General features: G+C 43.6%; 1 protein-coding gene across 1 annotated transcript in view; it reads left to right on the top strand.

The window, feature by feature from the left end:
* TNRC6B (trinucleotide repeat containing adaptor 6B) overlaps nucleotides 1-20,823 on the top strand; it is a 177,591-nt gene that overhangs the window by 113,440 nt on the left and 43,328 nt on the right. The window contains exons 4-7 of the mRNA XM_068970331.1: nucleotides 2,316-2,337; nucleotides 9,515-9,856; nucleotides 16,951-17,109; nucleotides 20,515-20,690. Of these exons, the coding sequence (XP_068826432.1) occupies nucleotides 2,316-2,337; nucleotides 9,515-9,856; nucleotides 16,951-17,109; nucleotides 20,515-20,690 (699 nt within the window). The remainder of the gene's footprint in view (nucleotides 1-2,315; nucleotides 2,338-9,514; nucleotides 9,857-16,950; nucleotides 17,110-20,514; nucleotides 20,691-20,823) is intronic.

Genomic DNA, 20,823 nt, shown 5'->3' on the forward strand with positions numbered 1-20,823 from the left:
GTCTGAGAAGGATTTCGCCTCACATTCATTAGGCTGATGCTGCTCAAGGATCATTGTTTAGCCTTAGCAAAACCCATGCTTTGATCATCCAGGTTTTCACCGTCTTGGGGGACAACACTTTTAAAAGAACCCACATTTTAAGACATTTGACATTAGTTGGGTTTGTTGCTTACAGCTAGGGAAGACATTGACTTCCTGTAATAACTGATCTTCCGGATGGCATTCTAAGAAGTATTTATTTACTGTGGTATAAATTGCCGTAAGGAATTGATATGTGGTTGCAAATCAGTTCATTCTTGGATAAGATGGGGTTACAGAAAAATTATACAGTAGAACTGAGCTCTGTAACAATTAGTACTGGGAAACATTCATTTTAAGAGGCTGCCTAGCACAAATTCAGTGCAGCTAAATTAGCTTGTCTTTTAATGCAAGAATGTAAGAAACACTCCAGGAGGTCATCCAGATGGATTGTTTAATTCAGTGGTGTGCTGGAATCCATTTTGAAGCTGGCTGGTTAGCCACAGGATAGACCTTCTGAAGATGAGCATGTTTTCATGAACATCCAGAGCAGTAACTTAGTATGATTACCAGCCACAAATAATCAGACCTCTTCTTTTCTGTATGAATATTTTGGTTCCAGAAGTTGGAGGACCAATACAAAAAATTTTTTTTGAAGATTAGCAATTGGGAACAGGGGGTCAAAATAACCCATGATTTCAATAATGTGATTTAACCCCTGTTGGAATTCTGGTACATTTCCTTTGGAATGTTTTCTTATTCATGACCTTTTGTGGTTTTGTTTAAATATTATAGGGCATGGATAATTAGATGCCCTCCTTTATTTTCCTCTCTTAATAGCAGAAGAGTTTTCCATGTGGCTCCTAGTCATCATTTCCAAACTCTCTCAAAACCCATTATTATATTTAGCATGCCCAGCCTTTTAGGTTAATCACTTCCAGAAATGTATTAATAACTATATAAAGGAATACTTTCAACAAAGTAGTCTATATTTGTTCAAATTTATGTGTGTCTGTATGCTCAGTCACTCAGTTGTGTCCGACCCTTTGCAACCCCATGGATGTAGCCCGCCAGGCTCCTCTGACCCTGGGATTTCCCAGTCAAGAATACTGGAGTGGGTTGCCACTTCCTTCTCCAGGGGCTCGTCCCATTCTAGGGATCAAACCCATGTCTTTTATGTCTCCTGCATTGGGAGGCAGATTCTTTACCACTGCTCTACCTGGGAAGCCACATTATGATTTCAATCTTATGGCTCTATTTCACATTAAATTTTCTATAAACTTTGATAATTATAATAGCAAACAGATATTGAGCATTGAAAAGTGAAGTCGCTGAGTCGTGTCCGACTCTTTGCGACCCCATGGACTGTAGCCTATCAGGCTTCTCCGCCCATGGGATTTTCCAGGCAAGAGTGCTGGAGTGGATTGCCATTTCCTTCTCCAGGGGGTCTTCCCGACCCAGGAATCGAACCCAGATCTCTCGCATTACAGGCAGACGCTTTACCATCTGAGCCACCAGGGAAGGGAAAGTTGCTCAGTCGTGTCCAACTCTTTGTGACCCCATGGACTGTAGCCTACCAGGCTTCTCAGTCCATGGGATTTTCCAGGCAAGAGTACTGGAGTGGGTTGCCATTTCCTTCTCCAGGGGATCTTCTCGACCCAGAGATCGAACCTCGGTCTCCCGCATTGTAGGCAGACGCTTTACCCACTGAGCCACCAGGGAAGCGAGCCACCAGGGAAGCAGCTTAATCTTTACAGCAGTCCTTTGCAGAGAGATACTGTTATTATCTTCATTCAACAGATAAATAGAAAACTGAGATCACACAGACATGAGGTGGGAGAGCTTGGTTTTGAATCCAACTTTCCTACTGTGAGCTCCAATGCCTCTGAGCGTGGGCCCTTAAACTTTGCTTTCTGGATTTGAAGTCAGGTGTCTGGGTCCATGCTCAGAGGGAAATCTTTTTGTATCTGTGGTTAATTTTGTTTCTAGGCCTCATCCATTTCCTTTTCTGGATGTCAGAATGGGAAACACTATCCCCAGTGCAGGGACCTCATTATTTATCAAGAGTGAATGCTTTTTGTCTTAATTTTTGGACTCTTTCATAATGACGGTCATATAAGTTACAGCCAGACATATGGCCATTGTCTTTAGAGGGATGTCTGAGCTGACTTTTTCTGAATTTTAGCTCTGCCTATGTATCTGACAGCTTGAATTATTTGAGGTACCAGAATTACAGTAATCTTATAATGCTGGTTGAGAAAGCAAGTCTCATTTACCTATGTCTGTTTATTTTGCAGGTCACGGAACAAAAAACCAAAGGTAAGATTTTCTTTTTCTTTCTTTTTCTATTTGTGCTCTTTTGTGTTTAGATTTTACACTTGCTGACTCAGCCTCCAATCCACTTGATGCATGAGGGTGGGTGTAGAGTAATTAAGATTGGTTGTCTGCAGTCACTGAAGAGCAGTAACGACAAACTAAAAGTACTTATACTAGTGTTTCTAGTTGGCCTTATGTTTCTTTAGCAGGCAGGAGAGTAGATAGAGTAATTCCCCATTTTGAAAGTAAGGAGGTCATGATTTTGAACAGAACCTTTTCAGAATTTTTCTTAACAAAAGCAGCACACTAGCCCCTACTTTACAGATCGCAACTACAGAGTTGTTAGCCATCTTGATCCATGACAGGCATTGAGTCTGGAAACGAGTTTTATATTTAGGATGGCACACTGTCTTCTGAGCTAGAGCCTGGAATATGCTTTCTGAAAAGATAATGTACTTTACCTCTCACAAAATAGTGATATCTGGTAAACAGAAGCAGATATCCCTGAGGTCATTCTCAACCTCTAATGGTCCGCGTGTTTTCAATTCTTTCTCCTCTGTTACTTTTGACTATGCAGTCTGGTGATGGTCCTACTTTCGTCAGTCCCGTTAAGGACGGGAGACATCATTCCTTGAGACCAGTGTTGTAGCCCTTATCCTCGCCCATTTGAATATGATGTTCTCTGCCAGCATATGTACTCGAATTATCTGCATAGAGCTGTCAAAACACCCAAGCCCAGTTCTCTTCCCACACCTTCATGGTCCCAAGCCATAGCTATAACAGGTGTACTTAGGGAAGTTCTGTAGATGACCACAGTATATGTCCCAGATTGAGAACCACTGTCCTAGATGAAGGGAATTGTGATAACCTGGGGGAAGATAGGGTCATAGAGAAGCCACAGCTTGATGAGAGTTTCACTGAGGACTGGTTTCTTCATTGATCTGTTTTGTTCTGTTGGACTAAGCATGTCACACAGTGATGGAAGACTAATAAAGGCAGTACTAGTTTCTTATGAAACTTAGTTCAGGAAAACAGATTCTCAGATGAGTAGACATTACTGTCATATATTTCTAATCGAAAGGCATTTCAGGGAATGCCCTGGTGGTCCAGTGGTTAGGACTGCATGCGTCCACTGCAGGGGACAGAGGCTTGATCGCTGGTTGGAGAACTAAGATTATGCGTACCTCATGGTGCTGCCAAAAAAAGAAAAAAGGGAAAGAAGGGTATTTCAAAGGAGAAAATAGTCTAGAATTTTGTACTGATTTATAAAATGAGCAAAACTTACTAGTTGTAATTATTTTAATTAGTTAAATAGTATTCTCCCTTTGTACTTTGTCAGTTCCTAACTCAGAAATAGGCATTATTTTGAAAGTATCTCTGTAAAATACTTGTTTGAAATAAAAGTTATACTTTAATATAGAAATAGAGTTATTGATCATGAAACAGTGTCCATATTTTCTGAACCAGCATACTATCTAGGAAAGGATTTTGGCATATAAGTGTTTTTATAGGACTTTTTGATGACTTATGGGGACAACAGATGAGAAAATTGGCATTTTCCTGAAAAAATCCAGACTCTGTGGTTACTGGAACACAGTGGTTGGGTTCCTGGGCCTGGCCACAATTTTTAATACTTGTGAAGCCAAGGACCAGTTGAGCTGTTGAAACAAGCTGCTCTGTATGTTAAGTGGTATTTCTATTGGAAAACTGAAAATCCGTTAGATTTTTCTTTCTTTTTTTATTTGTACCAGGTCTGTTCTTAGAATCACATTCCTCTTTCCTCTGCCAAAGCCTTAAAAGTTAGGTTTTCTTTTTTACTTCTACCCAAAGTTTCCCTCTGTTTAGGGTTTTTCTCATACCTACCATAAAATGGAGTACAGTTTCACAGTTTCCAAATTCCCTTCAAAAATTAAAGTAAAATAATTCTGAAGTGAGCCGAGAGCCTGTTTTGAGTCTTATAATGGATTTAATTGTTAAAGCCAGAGAATAAAAATAAAAATAATCCCTGAGATGTGTTAGACCATAAGAAAACGGAGACCCTGATCTTTCTACCTTTTTTTATCCCATTTTACAGCTGTATCTTCATCTTTGTTCCCAGGAGTCTGCCTGAATCCCACTCCTCTTCCCTCAGCTGATGTTTCTGGGTCCTGTTCCTCTTCCCAAAGATGATGCCTGCCTTGGGCAGCCTCCCCTGAACTCTGAATCCACCTCTCTTTCCCCAGCAGATCCTATGAGAAAAAAAGAAAAGACTGTGTTGGTGTCAAGGCTCTGGTTGTACAGAGAGGACTTGAAGTAAGATTTGTCCATATTTCAGAGGAAAAGTAGATTAAGTATATATTTTTTATCTTCCATCTTTTTTTTTTTAAAGGGTGAGGCTTTTGGAGAGAACAGAACGGGGCTTTCAAGTGGAGGTCATGGGCATGGGCTAGAGCTGGGTCTGCTACTCAGGTAACAGATACTGAAAGGTACTTAGGTAGCAACTGATCTTGCTTGTTGGGTATTGGTCTTGGAATTGGACACGTTTGTAGGATTGATGTAATACACCAGATTTAACAGGGATGAAGGATACAATTAGGATTAAAGAGGTAGACTATGTAATGGAAGGGTTTGGACTTAACCATCTAGTGTTGTTGGAAAGGTATTAGGTTTTAGGGTGACAGTTGGCTTAATGGAAGTTACCAGTATGAAATAATTGATTTATAGAAACACAACTTTAAGCTACATTACTAGAAATACAGTATCTCGGCAGGGATTTTCAGTTCCTATAATGGGCACCACTCTATGGAAAGAAACAGAGATCAACCTCTGTTGGATGGACCTTGAGAAGTTCGGGCCAGATTGGTCAAGGAATTGAAACCTGTGTCCCCTCTGGGAGGACTAGATACTGGAAGAGGGGAGGGAATGTTTAACCCCCCCAAGGAAAGGCTTCCCACATGGGGAAGCTCTGATAACTTCAAAGATCTGAAGGACTTTGGTGCCTGACACTTAGCATTCCCTTGGTAAATGTCTGTTGGTGAGTCAAAGAAACAGGGAAAAACTTCTGGCTCAGTATAAATTAAAATTTTTAAATATTGTTGTCCAAAGCAAATTCATAATCTTTACCCACCTGGGACACAACGAAAAACGTTTTCCCATCATCATACCTGGGATGATGGACCATTTTATTCCACTGGCCAAAACGCTTATCTTTGAGTCTGTTCCAGAAATCCTATTACAGCGACTGCATAGTGCTCATCGTAATAACCTTCAGTTCAGTTCAGTCGCGTCCGACTCTTGGCAACCCCATGAACCGCAGCACGCCAGGCTTCCCTGTCCATCACCAACTCCTGGAACCTACTCAGACTCATGTTCATCGAGTCGGTTATGCCATCCAACCATCTCGTCCTCTTTTGTCCCCTTTTCCTCCTGCCTTCGATCTTTCTCAGCATCAGGGTCTTTTCCAGTGAGTCAGTTTTTCGCATCAGATGGCCAAACTATTGGAGTTTCCACTTCAGCATCAGTCCTTCCAATGAATATTCAGGACTGATTTCCTTTAGGATGGACTGGTTGGATCTCCTTGCAGTCCAAGGGACTCTCAAGAGTCTTCTCCAATACCACAGTTCAAAAGCATCGACTCTTCGGCACTCAGCTTTCTTTATGGTCCAACTCTCATATCCATACATGACTACTGGAAAAACCATAGCTTTGACTAGACGGACCTTTGTTGGCAAAGTAATGTCTCTGGTTTTTAATATGCTGTCTAGGTTGGTCATAGCTTTTCTTCCAAGGAGCCAGAGTCTTTTAATTTCATGGCTGCATGTACTAACCTTGGGTCTACTCTAATTTGAGCTTCCCTGGTGGCTCAGTGGTAAAGAATCTGCTTGCCAATACAGCAGATGGGGGTTCAGTCTTTGGGTCGGAAAGACCCCTTAGAGAAGGAATTGGCAACCCAGCCCAGTATTCTTGCCTGGGAAATTCCATGGACAGAGGAGTTGGACATGACTTAGAGATTAAAACAACAAACAACAACTAGTCTAATTTATTGATATTTAAGGCAGGCTCCACCCCCGCCCCCCCAAGTTCACCCAGTTCCCATTAAACTGGGAACAAAATCACTAATGATTTAATGAGGAGGGACGCTTCCAGTGAGATGATTTGGGCAAAAGCCAGTGTGCATTGAGTTTGGGGAATGAGTGCAAGGTAAAGAAACAGAGACAGTGCTTAGAGGTTGCTGAACAGTGTTGAGCTTGCATCCGCCACTCTATGTGTCATCAGTCTTTAAGATTTTTTTGTATTGCATTGATTATTATTCACCAAGAAATTCTTCAGTCTAAAATAATGTCTTCTGTAGAACATGTTTTAACTATTACTTTTAAAACATTACTGGAATATTTTGTTTTGTTTTGTTTTTTTAATGTTTGATACCATCAAGGTATTTAAAAAGGAAATAGTTTATTGGTCCTGCCCATCTCAGAATTTTCTTAAGAAAACTTTTATCTGAAAAAGCATCTTATTGAAGTTTTTCAGAAGTAGAGGCAATTAGAAGTTCATACTGTAAGATGAGATTGGTATAAAATAATGGCAACAGAGAAGGGGAGAAGATTGACTCATTAGAGGAAGTAAATGGTTTTTGGTGGTAAATGAATGGAAATTAGAAAGTAGGATACCCAGTTTTTTCCGTAGTGTCTTTATTCCCGTTTGAAGCAGAGATCAGGTTTAAGCCACAGACCTTTTCTCTGGAAAATAAGAAACTATGCCGTTATTTTGAGCAGCTTATCTTCAGAAATATTCGTACCACAAGCTGCAAACAAATTAAGATTCAGAGAGAAAAGAGAGGACCTGAAAAGTAATTCAGACTTAATCATAGTTTCCCTCTCTTTGGTTACCCCTGATGTTTTGGAGTATGACATGATACCTGCAGGGATTCTGATGTCTCTAGTTGGACTTCAGGATGCAAGTTGGCTTGGGCATCCTGCCTAACACCTGCATTGCTCTCCAGTTAGTGCTTAGAGTGTAGTAAAACAGGGTAGAAACTCATTCAAGCCCTGAAACAGTTGGCTCTTAACTTGTGCTGCAGGGAGCCTTTTTCTGACAGTGTCCTAAAGTTTTGAATGACTGATCTCCCAGGAGGGAGCACTGTGTTGGAAGGATAGTCAAGGGGTGGCCCGATTTTATTATGACTTTATTGCTTATGGGCCGTTGTTCCTCTGATGTGATGGTGGGAAAAAGCCCTGGGAGCTTTGCAGGGAATCTTATACAGTATAGAATGTCTACCAGATTTCTTCCACTGTGCTATGAGTGATTCAGAGTTGGTCCAACTGATGTTCAGATCTCAGCTCTATAGGTTCTTCTTACCATGTCTGATTCTATTTTAGGGAAATGAGTGACAAACCTGGTTACTTTAAAGTGGAGATTCTAGTCTTTTTATAGAAGGGCGGCCCTGTAGAAGCATAATTCCTTCTGGCCTAAAAGCTAGTTGGGAAGAATTTCCCCAGGCCTTCATCAGCTTCTTGTTTATTCTCATAGTAAGAAGAGAGGAGATTGGGAATGCCGTGTGCTATGGAATCTTCCAGACACAGATAGAAAATGAATCATTAAATAATTCATCTGTATTCATCCATTTGTCAGTCAGTTACACATTGGTCTTTATAAGTCATGCAAAGTCCACTATATTAATAATACTGGGTTAGCCAAAAGTTAGTTCAGGTTTTTCTGTAAGACGTTATGGAAAAACCCAAATGAACTTTTGAGTCAATACAATATTAGACAATGGCCTATTTATTTTCTTGAGAAATACATTTATTTATTTATCCGTTCATCCTCTCACCTCTCTTCTTTCCTGGGAGGCACAGTACTGCCTTATGATTGGCTAAGGTTAGACCAGGGGTTTAAGCCCTGAAGTTATTCCAGGCTCCTACTCTTTTTTTCTTCCTGTTACTCATAATATTCCCCAGTGTCCAGCAGGTGTAGATTGGGCCCCCTGATTTCTGATGATGTATCTCTCTCATAAAGGAGCCAGTTCAGTGAACAGCCTGCTGACCCAGCATCATTTTAGCAGTCAGAGCAATACTGCCACCAGGGCTGGCCCTCGCATGACTCTGGGGTCAGGGAGTCTGGCCTCAGAGTCATCGGAATTACCAGGCTGATTGTTTCTGTATTGCTGCCAGAGTGTGCTGCCAGGTAGATTTTCCTGGAAAGGGTGGAGTCTTTTGGTAGGATGAAGCGAGGGATTTGCCAGTCCAGAAGAACTTTCTCCCCTGGGTGGATGGGAAGCCAGAAGGGTCCAGCAGAGCTTCATAGTCATCTCACATGTTCCCATCCTTCTTGTTTGCCATTTTACAAGGGAGGGAAAACCTTAAATATTTAAACAGGAAAAATATCTACATTTTGAAATTTTTATTTTAAATGAATAGTTGAAAAAAATACACATAAAGTCTAGTTAATTTTTTTTTAATAAAAGCAAAGAGATTTATAACATTTCTAATGTTTACACAGAATGCCAAGCAAGTGTCTTTAAGTTTAGCTGGCTATAGAAATCAAAACCATGTTGATCTTGGGATTCTGTAAGCCTGATTTCCCTTTAGGGGTATACTTTGTGCCGTGCCCTAAGAAAAAAGGTGAAAGATGGGTTCCTGCCACTGAGGGTTTTCTGACCTGGTGAGGAGAAGGATCTACAAATGGAGAATCTCAATATAAACAGTTTTTTCAATGGCACAGAGATAGACAACATGGTCCAGGAGTGCACATGAAGGGGGCTGAGCATACCTAGTCCAGGGACTTTGGGTAAAGTTTCTTTAAGAATGTGGATGGAGAGAAAGGGCTGTTGGGCTGAGAGCCTTGAACCTTTCCCCAGGGGTTTTGCCTGGGGTCTGTGTGCACCCTTAGACCTGCTCGGCAGCCCTTCAGAGGGCTCCACTATTGATTTAGGGGAGTGAATGGTGCTAACTTCCTTCTCCTCCTTAGTTAATGGAATGTCATTCTGTGATACCGCAGTATTTGAATCCTTGTCACCATCACTCTCCACCCTTAGCTATCTCCAGTAAACTGAAGATGCTGGGGGATCTGGAAACACCATGTCCCTCATTAGGATGAAAGGAGCATTGTCTTATTGGAACCTATCTCATGGACACTTTTTTGAAAAAATAATCTTCAGAAAAATACAGTGGATTTCAAAGGCTGTTTCCTCATCTCTCTCTTTCAGTGCCCGAAGTGACGAAACCAAGTTTAAGCCAACCAACGGCCGCCAGCCCGATTGGCAGCTCTCCATCGCCACCAGTCAATGGTGGCAACAATGCCAAAAGGGTGGCAGTGCCGAACGGACAACCGCCAAGCGCCGCCCGCTACATGCCTCGGGAGGTGCCGCCGCGATTCCGTTGCCAGCAGGACCACAAAGTGTTACTAAAACGTGGGCAGCCCCCTCCACCGTCCTGCATGCTCCTCGGGGGCGGGGCAGGGCCTCCTCCCTCCACGGCGCCTGGAGCAAACCCCAACAACGCACAAGTGACAGGAGCGCTGCTGCAGAGCGAGGGTGGGGCCGCACCAGGTGAGCGCGCCTCGGGCAGGTGAGCGGGGCGAGGGGGCCGGGGCGGCTGCAGGGAGCGGTGCACCACTCTGTGTCGCCTGTCTGAAGTCCCACGAGAAGCCCTGATTATATAGACTTAGTTAGTTAGTGTTAGTCAATCGGTCATGTCCGACTCTTTGCGACCCCATGGACTGTAACCTGTCAGGCCCCTCTGTCCGTGGGATTCTCCAGGCAAGAACACTGGAGTGGGTGACTTTTCTTGTAGACTCTTGGGGTTATTCAGGAGATGGAGGAGGAGCCCAGTGTGAGGTGTGTACCAGCATTTCTCTCCTGAAACTGGATTTCAGTGTCTGGCGAGTGTGCTCTTGGCCCGCTGCTGTTTGTCCACATTCTTCGTCCCTTTTTTCCCTTCTTAGACGAGAGCATTACAGTTCAAGCCCCCATAGCCGCAGGTACCTCTTCAGGTATGTACTGGGGCGACTAGAAGTGAGACTAGGGCCGAGGCTGGTTCTGAATCTCAAGACATGCGTGTTTATGTTCCTGGAACTCTGGGAACAGAGAGAGAATGGTCTCTTAGATTATAATGCAGAGCTTAGGGGGAAATCCACATAATGCCATCCTTCGAGTAGATTTCTAAGATCAGTGTTTGTTTGTAGAGAGCCCTGGATTTGGGGCTCTGTTAAAAACTGTATGTAGGTATAAGGAATCTTTACCTGAAAGGCTCTGCTGGAAGTGTTGAGAGTTTTTAATAGATGAATACTAAACTAAACAGCCAACAGCCAAGAACTTCCAAATATCATCCCCCATTTTTTAAAAACTTGTCAAAAGATTTCCACTTATTCTTACAAATGTTTTTTTGAGATTACATTAAAATTCAAAGCTTGAAGACCATCAAGCATTGACAAGGACAGTGAATTGGTGGTTGTTAATGGTAGGATGCTTTATTCTAGTTCTAATTTGAACATAGAATTGCCTAGAGAATTTTTTTTACCATCTTATGTGCAAAGTAAAGATGGAGAAAAAGCTGGCAGTGACATAGGCCTTCATACAGAGACAAGCCCTGTTCATGAGGCTTCCTTTGGTACCCGTCAGGACAGGCCCAGCCCAGACAGAACCGCCTCCTGGCCCTTCCTTCCTGGCCCCTCGTCACCAGCTGCAAAGGGAAGTGTGAGGGGGTGTTTGTGTCGAGCACTTCAGCAGCTGAGTCCCACCAGGCCTGGACGTAGACGTGGGTCCAGCATGAGTCACTCTCCTGTTTACATTCTTAAAACCTAGGAGGCCCCTGATCTCAAGAGTTTGAAATTCTCTGCTTCCTTACTTTTATATGGCGCTATGTAATTTTTTTTTTTAACTTCATATTGGTTTAAAGCTGTTTGGATAAAAAGAACTGAAATACGTTTAGAGGAAATTATTGGTCTTAAAAACAGGTCATTCCCCCTCCCTCCCACGCCAATCAAATATGCTCTGAGCCAGGCTCTTTTTATCAAGTTCCTTGGGCATACAAACTGATTCATGCTTGTCTGCCCTGGCATCTAGCTGGGTGGGCATTCATCATTCAGCAGCTGCTTACTGAGCAGCCGTGCCCTGGCTGCCACATGGAATTCAAACATTAGCAAGATAGGTCTCTGCCTGGAGGGCATTCATGTGAGGGAAGGAAGAGGTGAGTGTGATACACGGAGCAAGACAGCTCCAGGCAGAGAAAGGCTGTTTTCAGGTGGCAAGCTTAAAAAAACTTCATAGAAGAAGTGGCACTTGCACTAGACCCAGAAAGATGGATAGATCTCAGCGTGTGAATTCCAAAGGAAAGAACAATAGATGCCCGTGGGGAATGGAGCCAAGGTGAGAAGGTGCAGTTTGTAGAGTGTGGGCATCATCAGAGAAAGCAGAGAAAGGGGAAAACGGAAAAGTAAGTGGGTCCCAGGTTGTGGAGCATCTTGATCAGACCTCAGGCCCAGGAGTTTAGCTTTATTCTTAATGCACTACGAAACTCTCCAGTGCTTTCCATAGAGCAGTGATGTAATCAGAGGTGTTCTTTATTAATACTAGGGGTGTTTAGAGTGGGTTGTAGCTGTAAAGCAAGGATAGGCTATTAACTGCATTGTCTCAAGATACGGGAAGTCCCTTCTCTGTCCCTGGAAGTAGCACGAGGATAGCTTTGAGAGGCTCTGGGGGTTAGAGTTAGCAAATACACCAGCCAGGCAAGACAGAAGAGACAACTCAGACAGGCATGACACAGTTAAGCAAGGCAGGCAGTGGGCAGAGAACTAGTTTGTGGGGAAGTGACAAGCTCACTTTTGGGGCGGTTTGAGCTCGAGGTGTTGAGATGATGCACGTGCCACTGTGATTAATGAGACCATCTCTTTCTCAGAGTCAACCCTTGGAGGTGCTGCTGCTTCAAATTATGCAAATTCCACTTGGGGCCCGGGAGCCTCCTCCAACAGCGGCGCCTCCCCCAACCCCATTCACATCTGGGACAAGGTGATTGTAGACGGGTCTGACATGGAAGAGTGGCCTTGCATTGCCAGCAAAGACACTGAGTCTTCTTCCGAAAACACCACCGATAACAACAGTGCCTCGAACCCTGGCTCTGAGAAGAGCACTCTGCCAGGAAGCACCACTAGTAACAAAGGAAAAGGGAGCCAGTGCCAGTCTGCAAGTTCCGGGAACGAATGTAATCTTGGGGTCTGGAAATCTGACCCTAAGGCTAAATCAGTTCAATCTTCCAATTCTACTACGGAGAGCAACAATGGACTAGGAAACTGGAGGAATGTGAGTGGTCAGGAGAGAATTGGACCTGGCTCTGGCTTCAGCAACTTTAACCCAAATAGCAACCCATCTGCCTGGCCAGCACTGGTCCAAGAAGGAAATTCTAGGAAAGGGGCATTGGAAACGGAGACTAGTAATTCCAGTGCACAGGTTAGCGCAGTAGGTCAGGCATCCAGGGAACAGCAGTCAAAGATGGAAAATGCGGGTGTTAATTTTGTTGTCTCTGGCAGAGAGCAGGCTCAAATTCATAACACTGATGGACCAAAAAATGGAAACACTAACTCCTTGAACTCAAGTTCACCAAACCCCATGGAGAATAAGGGAATGCCCTTTGGGATGGGCTTGGGGAACGCCTCCAGGAGCACTGATGCCCCTTCACAAAGCACTGGAGATCGAAAGACTGGGAGTGTTGGATCTTGGGGTGCAGCTAGGGGGCCTTCTGGAACTGACACAGCCTCTGGACAAAGCAATTCTGGAAACAATGGGAACAATGGAAAGGAGAGAGAGGACTCCTGGAAGGGAGCTCCTGTTCAGAAATCAACCGGGTCAAAAAGTGACTCTTGGGACAACAATAACAGGTCTACGGGTGGGTCCTGGAACTTTGGCCCTCAGGACTCTAATGACAACAAATGGGGTGAAGGGAACAAAATGACATCCGGGGTCTCTCAGGGAGAATGGAAACAGCCGACTGGGTCTGACGAGTTGAAAATTGGAGAATGGAGTGGTCCAAACCAACCAAATTCTAGCACTGGAGCATGGGACAATCAGAAGGGCCACCCCCTCCCTGAAAACCAAGGCAATGCCCAGGCTCCCTGTTGGGGAAGATCTTCCAGCTCCACGGGAAGTGAAGTTGGAGGTCAAAGCACTGGAAGCAACCACAAAGCAGGAAGTAGTGACAGTCACAATTCTGGCCGTCGGTCGTACCGGCCCACACATCCTGATTGTCAGGCTGTCTTGCAGACTCTTTTGAGCCGAACTGATTTGGACCCCAGGGTGCTCTCAAACACTGGCTGGGGCCAAACTCAAATTAAGCAAGACACGGTGTGGGACATTGAAGAGGTGCCAAGGCCCGAGGGGAAGTCTGACAAAGGGACTGAGGGGTGGGAGAGCGCTGCCACACAGACCAAGAGCTCAGGGGGCTGGGGAGACGCGCCCAGCCAAAGCAATCAGATGAAGTCTGGATGGGGAGAGCTCTCAGCCTCTGCAGAGTGGAAAGACCCCAAGAACACAGGAGGCTGGAACGACTATAAGAACAACAACTCTTCCAACTGGGGAGGGGGACGACCGGACGAGAAGACATCTTCCTCTTGGAACGAGAACTCCAGCAAGGATCAGGGGTGGGGAGGTGGACGCCAGCCCAACCAAGGATGGACTTCTGGAAAGAATGGTTGGGGAGAGGAGGTTGATCAGGCAAAAACCAGCAATTGGGAAAATGCTGCAAGTAAACCTGTGTCCGGGTGGGGCGAAGGTGGGCAGAGTGAAATCGGGACTTGGGGGAGCAGTGGGAACGCAAGCCTGGCTTCCAAAGGCGGGTGGGAAGATTGCAAAAGGTCTCCGGCGTGGACGGAGACAGGCAGACAGCCCGGTTCCTGGAACAAACAGCACCAACAGCAGCAGCCGCCGCAGCAGCTACCACCACCACAACCCGAGGCCTCTGGCTCCTGGGGAGGCCCAGCCCCACCACCTCCAGGCAACGGACGACCTTCCAATTCCAACTGGAGCAGCGGGCCGCAGCCAGTAACCCCCAAGGATGAGGAACCCAGCGGTTGGGAAGAGCCATCCCCACAGTCGATCAGTCGGAAGATGGACATTGACGATGGCACTTCCGCATGGGGAGACCCCAACAGTTACAACTACAAGAATGTGAATCTGTGGGATAAGAATTCCCAAGGGGGCCCAGCACCTCGAGAAGCAAACCTGCCTACCCCGATGACCGGCAAATCAGCATCAGGTAGGCGATGGCTTTTTCTTACAGGTTTTGTTGAAGAAAAGCAATCCTAAACCAAGCTATTTTTGTTAAGAGGTATTTATTGAACTTAGCTTTGTTCTGAGACTCTTTCCTGCTTTAACTGTAGGCTGTTGTCAACAAAAGCTCTCTTTATATCAAACATTGGTGACGACAGATGCTGGTGGTACATGGTAACGCTCTTTCTTGGCCAAAGGGAAAGGTGGCATCCCTGGGTTAGTCTCCCCCCTATTTTATTTTTTGTTTTTTTGGTAATTGTATCGGTCTGCAGAATCGAAAAGATTTAAATCTTGCCAAACAAACTGCTTTAGATTTAAAAATAAAGAATTAAAATAGGAGCAGAAATAGACCTAATTTCCATTCCTGTTCTGCCTGTGGACACATCTTCTGTGTTGCTCTTTCCCCAGCAATGGGAAGCCGTCTGTGTTTGTTCTTGCAGAGGCCGTCAGAAAACATTAGAGCCGAGCTGGCATCTGGAAGGTTTCTATCACTTTCCAGATGATTTTTAACAGTTAACCTCTGGAAGTGGCAAACTTCATTATGTGGAGATTGTTGTTATTGTTCAGTCACTAAGTTGTGTCTGACTCTTTGCAACCCCATGGACCTCAGCACGCCAGGCTTTCCTGTCCTTCACTCTGTCCTGAAGTTTGCTCAGATTCATGTCCATGAGTCAGTGATGCTATCCATTTCATCCTCTGTCGCCCCCTTCTCCTTTTGCCCTCAGTCCTTCCCGGCATCAGGATCTTTTCCAGTGAGTCAGCTCTTCACATCAGGTGGCGAAGTGGAGCACTTCGTCATGTGGAGATTATCTCATGATAATCAGTTGTTCAGAATTAAACTTTCTTCCCTCATTCTTTGGATAAGAAACATCATGTGTAGTAAATTAAAAGCAGTGTTGATAAAAACTTACAAAGGGGGAGGCGATTTTAAACAATTTTTTAAAATGTAGTGCCTGGTGATGGTTCTGAGTTTGGCATTGGCAACTTGAATGCCCTCATGTAAATCAGCAAATTAAAGGGATGCACCTTGCATCCATGAAATTAAAAGATGCTTACTCCTTGGAAGAAAAGTTATGACCAACCTAGATAGCATATTCAAGAGCAGGGACGTTACTTTGCCAACAAAGGTCCGTCTAGTCAAGGCTATGGTTTTTCCAGTGGTCACGTATGGTTGTGAGAGTTGGACTGTGAAGAAAGCTGAGCGCCAAAGAATTGATGCTTTTGAACTGTGGTGCTGGAGAAGACTCTTGAGAGTCCCTTGGACTGCAAGGAGGTCCACCCAAGGAGATCAGTCCTGGGTGTTCATTGGAAGGACTCATGCTGAAGCTGAAACTCCAATACTTTGGCCACCTGATGCAAAGAGTTGACTCATTGGAAAAGACCCTGATGCTGGGAGGGGTTGGGGGCAGGAGGAGAAGGGGAACAACAGAGGATGAAATGGCTGGATGGCATCACCAGCTCTATGGACATGAGTTTGAGTAGACTCCGGGAGTTGGTGATGGACAGGGAGGCCTGGCGTGCTGCAGTTCATGGGGTCGCAAGGAGTCGGACACGACTGAGCGACTGAACTGAACCCTTAATTTGTTTGGATTATTTGAGTTAAAATTAATCATAATACTTAATTTTCCACTCTCCAAAGTAAGTCTAATGTTCAGTGAAACCAGTTATGAAATGATTACTTTTAACTAGTTCTGTTTTTTTAAAATATATATTGAAAGGAAAACAAAAGAAGGAAATGAACATTTGCTCATTAATTCTCTACCTAGAAAATGTAAAAGAATTTCTTCATATAGTAAAAACCTTCAAACTATATAGAAAAGCAAAAGGTAATAAATAAAAGAATCTTAACCCTTAGGGTCTCTCCTTGCAGGTTTTAGAACTTTGTGTGCCAATCAGAAATTTTGTTGATACCTATAGCAAAATAGGTATATTTTGGTGCAATAGGGGAAATTGTACTATATACACTGTTCTTCACCATGCTTTTCTCATTATTCTTCAGAACTTTTCATGTTAATAGATTTCTGTCTTTTCATTGCTTCGTATATAGTATTCACTTGATGGGCAATTCACAATTGGTCTGACTGGTCCCTTTTTCATAGATACTTAGGTTGCTTCCAGATGTTTTCTGACAGTGATCCCATGAGCATTGTTGTACATGTAATTTCATCTACTTTTACAAGTACATGTATGGTATAATTTCCTGGCAGTGGAATTACTGGACCAAAAGTTCAAGTGACAGTGCCAGGTGTCCTCCGTGTAGGTGGTGTCCACATTTCGGTTTGCACCCATGGAATTCAGGAGGCCCTGTTCCTCCTCCCTTCACCCCCACTGGATGCTACAGGGTTGATAAATCATTCTTTGAGATGCATCTCCTTTCTTTACAGTCTGGAGCAAAAGCACACCATCTGCTCCAGATAATGGTACTTCAGCTTGGGGTGAGCCAAACGAGAGCAGTCCTGGGTGGGGCGAGATGGATGACACGGGAGCGTCGACAACAGGCTGGGGGACTGCACCCTCCAGTGCTCCAAATGCCATGAAACCTAGTAAGTATACGGCACTCTTTTTGAGGGAGTCTCTGTTAATTTGGAGAGTCACATGTTTGGGGGAGGGCTGTTATTACGTTATCAGTTCAACGAGGTTCAGGACCTTGGATCTTTAGTAAATGGTTAGTAGCAAATGATGGAGACTTGGCTTGGCATATGTAAAAATGCTTACAGTGAACTGAAAGTCATAAGTTAGTATTATTGATTTCATTAAAAAAAAAAAACATTTACTCAGCTATGCTGGGTCTTAGTTGCGGCATGAATGCTCTTCCTTGTGGCACGTGGGATCTTAGTTCCCCAACCAGGGATCAAACCAAAGGCCCCTGTATTGGGAGCATGGAGTCTTAGCCACTGGACCACCACGGAAATCCCTCGTTTTAACTTAAGTTTAATGTCTGGCCAGAACTGAAATTTTGATGTGCCTTTTCTCCCATAGTAAGTTAAATATTGCTCACTATATCTATTTTGCATTTCTACTCTCATGTTGGTAAAAATAATAATTATTCCTGGCATTTAACATGGAACTAGGTCTCTGCTGCCCAGTGACTTCATCCTTCTGCTCCTTTCTTTCCCCTTTGTCTCTCTTCTCATAGTCCCACCCACACAGGACATTTAAGGTTTCTTGAACCCAACAGAATTTCTTCATTTGAATTTTTTAAACAAAGCACATCACACTTATTCATAATCACTGACAATCTAAGCTATACTTGATCCAGCTGGCAATGTGTTCTCAATTTGCAAAACTTTATAAACAGATCCTACAGAACGTCCCAGTGGATGATCCTCAGTTGAAAAATTTAATTTCAAGTGCCTGTTTTCACTTTTTTGTAGTTTTCTTAAGAAGTATTCCAGCGTCTCTTTTCTACCATATTGCAGAGTTAAGGGATTGTCTTTTGATTAAAAAATGTGGTCAGACTGAATTCTCTGAATTGGAGCAAGAATACATTCCATTGTCAAGCTTATTTTATGATATTTCTGCTTCTGACCATACCATAGGATGGAGTATCATCTTAGCTCTCTGTATTCTGGAAACTCACTCTTGTGCCTGTGTAACTTAACTGCATTTTGAAAATGACAAATCTCCTTCACTTCATAGAAATAGCTTGATAAAGAATTTGATCTTGTCTTGACTTTCATTGTAAAACTGGTTCTATTATCATGGGAAATACCATTCTGTAGACTTGGAATAGATCCAGAACGCTGTTGAAAGGCATAAACCAGACCCTTGGCACAAGGAGGCCCTTTAGCAGTACTTTGAAGATTTTTATGTGTCTTTCCCAACTTCGGGATCATCTTTCTTCCATCACAGAAATCACTTTTCTCCAGATTTTAAAAAAGGCTTCTACTCACTGGGATCATCTATATCTATAGCTAAATCTGTAGTTACCTTTCCCCCTACTCTGGGTAATTTGAACATGTAATAGTCAGGGGAAGGGGCTAGATAGTCACAGCCTACTAATCAATGCTCATGGTAATTTAACCTGTGAGCTTATCTAGACTGTAGATGTCTTAAATCTGGTGTGGACTCCATGACTTCAGTATTGAAGGTCTCTATTTTTTTAATCTCTCTACAAGAAATCATTTGTTAAAAGTGCAGCTCCTTTCTCTCGAAGAAGGGTTACATGGATGTCTTTCTTCTTTAAAAGGGTCAATATGTCAGTTATGTTGGGTCTTTAATTCCTGTTGCTTGTCAGAGGATGTTTAAAGCCTGTGCTTATGTAATAGTGGATAACCTCCTGTGCAGGAGAAATGGTCCTGGTTATCCAGAAGCGGGGAGAACAGCCCCCAGGCCCTGCCTTTTGCAGCTCAGTCACAGAGCCCCTGCAAAGGGGGGTGCTTAGTGAACCCCATAGAGGGTTCATGCCAAGGTTCATTTGGGAGTCGCTGGGAGATGATACCACTCTCTGAGGAAATTGACTACCTAGCTGTCTGCATATTTGATTGGTGCCTAGATGGCATCATAGGCCTTGTCCCAGAGCCTGGCAGCAGAAAGGCCTGGAAAAGCCACTTTTCTGGCTCTAGACTCTTTGTGTGAAGCCATCTGAATCAAGTAACTCCCTCCATAAATGTCTTGTCATTTTGTAAATTGAAGGTTTGGATGGAGCTTCTGGGCTTCTCAGATTCTGGCAAAGAATCTGCCTGTAATGTGGGAGACCTAGGTTCAGTCCCTGGGTCGGGAAGATCCCCTGGAGAAGGGAATGGCTACCCACTCCCGTAATCTTGCCTGGAGAATCCCATGGAGAGTGGAGCCAGCAGGTTACAGTTCATGGGGTCGCAAAGAGTCAGACACAGAGTGAGTGAATAATGCTTTCATACCTTGTCATGGAGTTTCTAGGTGGGATAGTGTATTTCCTTTCTTCTCTCATTACCAGAAAGTGTATCCGTACAGAATTTTCAGAAGGAGATTAAGGATTTATCCCAGTGTCCAAATTCAAGATCTTTGTTTAAGGGGAGATGTTGGTGGAATTGACTGTGGCGCCTGATGATGACCTACTTTCTTGCACAGTTGAGCACTGGTTTCCCTGTCTTTGTCCTCCCTTCCGCATTCTGTCCCCTACATTTCCTCCTCCTGTCTTTTATTTATTTATTAACTATTTATTATTTATTTAGCTGGACCGGGTCTTAGTTACAGTATGTGAACTCTTATTTGTGGCATGTGGGATTGAATTCCCCAGGGATCAAACCCAAGCCCTCTCCATTGGAAGCATGGAGTCTAGCCACTGGACCACCAAGGAAGTCCCTCCTCTGCCCGTCTTTAAAAGCCATTGCTTATACATTGTCTTTGCCTAGGATCTTTTTAGTTTCCAGTACATTTCAAGTGTGTAAATCTAGTAACTTTCAAATTTTCATGGCTATTTCTGAATTTCTCTTCTTTCACTGTAATTTTGATATTCAAAATCTAGTACAGTTTTCTTTTTTCCGTCCATCTTTCATATTCTTTTCTTCACCCCAAACAAGGTTGACAGTTGTTTTTTATCCTGCCTCATATTTGTAAAATCCGTTACAAAGTACACCACGTATTTCCTTTCAGGAGGGTAAAACTAAGAAGTGCAGTACAACATTCTCATTAAGAGTAACAGATTTCTCTTAATTTAAGTGTGAAATTTCTTGTAAATAGTGATTCTTTTCAGTTGGGGGATTTCTGTCAACACTGTGTAAGGGGAAAAATCATTGAACTAGGAGCCAGGAAATGTTGATTTGTGGTTTATGAACTTACTGTGTATGTTTGACCCTTTTGGGGTTTCCATTCTGCTCTCTAAAGTTGGGAGAATATTTGCCTCGCCATACAGACAGATACTGGATACAATTAGAAATACACTAAAATGCTGCATTTACAAGGAATGATCGTTGTGGGTTTTGTTATATATAGCCATTGCATACAGTTGGCTCTTTCTTTTCTTAAAGATTCCAAATCTATGCAAGATGGCTGGGGGGAGAATGATGGGCCAGTGGCAGGAACTCGCCATCCCAGCTGGGAAGAGGAGGATGATGGAGGAGTCTGGAACACTGCCGGCTCTCAGGGAAGCACTTCCTCCCACAACTCAGCAAGCTGGGGACAAGGAGGAAAGAAACAAATGAAGGTAGGCCACCTTAGAGGTGTCTGAACTTGCTTATTCATTCTTAGAAGGCAGAACTGAGAATGTTTTAGTGGAAGAAGCCACATAGCTGAAGTCCTCGCAGTCCTCAGTGATGGAGAAAATACTTTCTTCAGAA

Source organism: Capricornis sumatraensis, chromosome 4 (genome assembly GCF_032405125.1).
Source record: "Capricornis sumatraensis isolate serow.1 chromosome 4, serow.2, whole genome shotgun sequence".
Classification (NCBI taxonomy): Eukaryota; Metazoa; Chordata; class Mammalia; order Artiodactyla; family Bovidae; genus Capricornis; species Capricornis sumatraensis.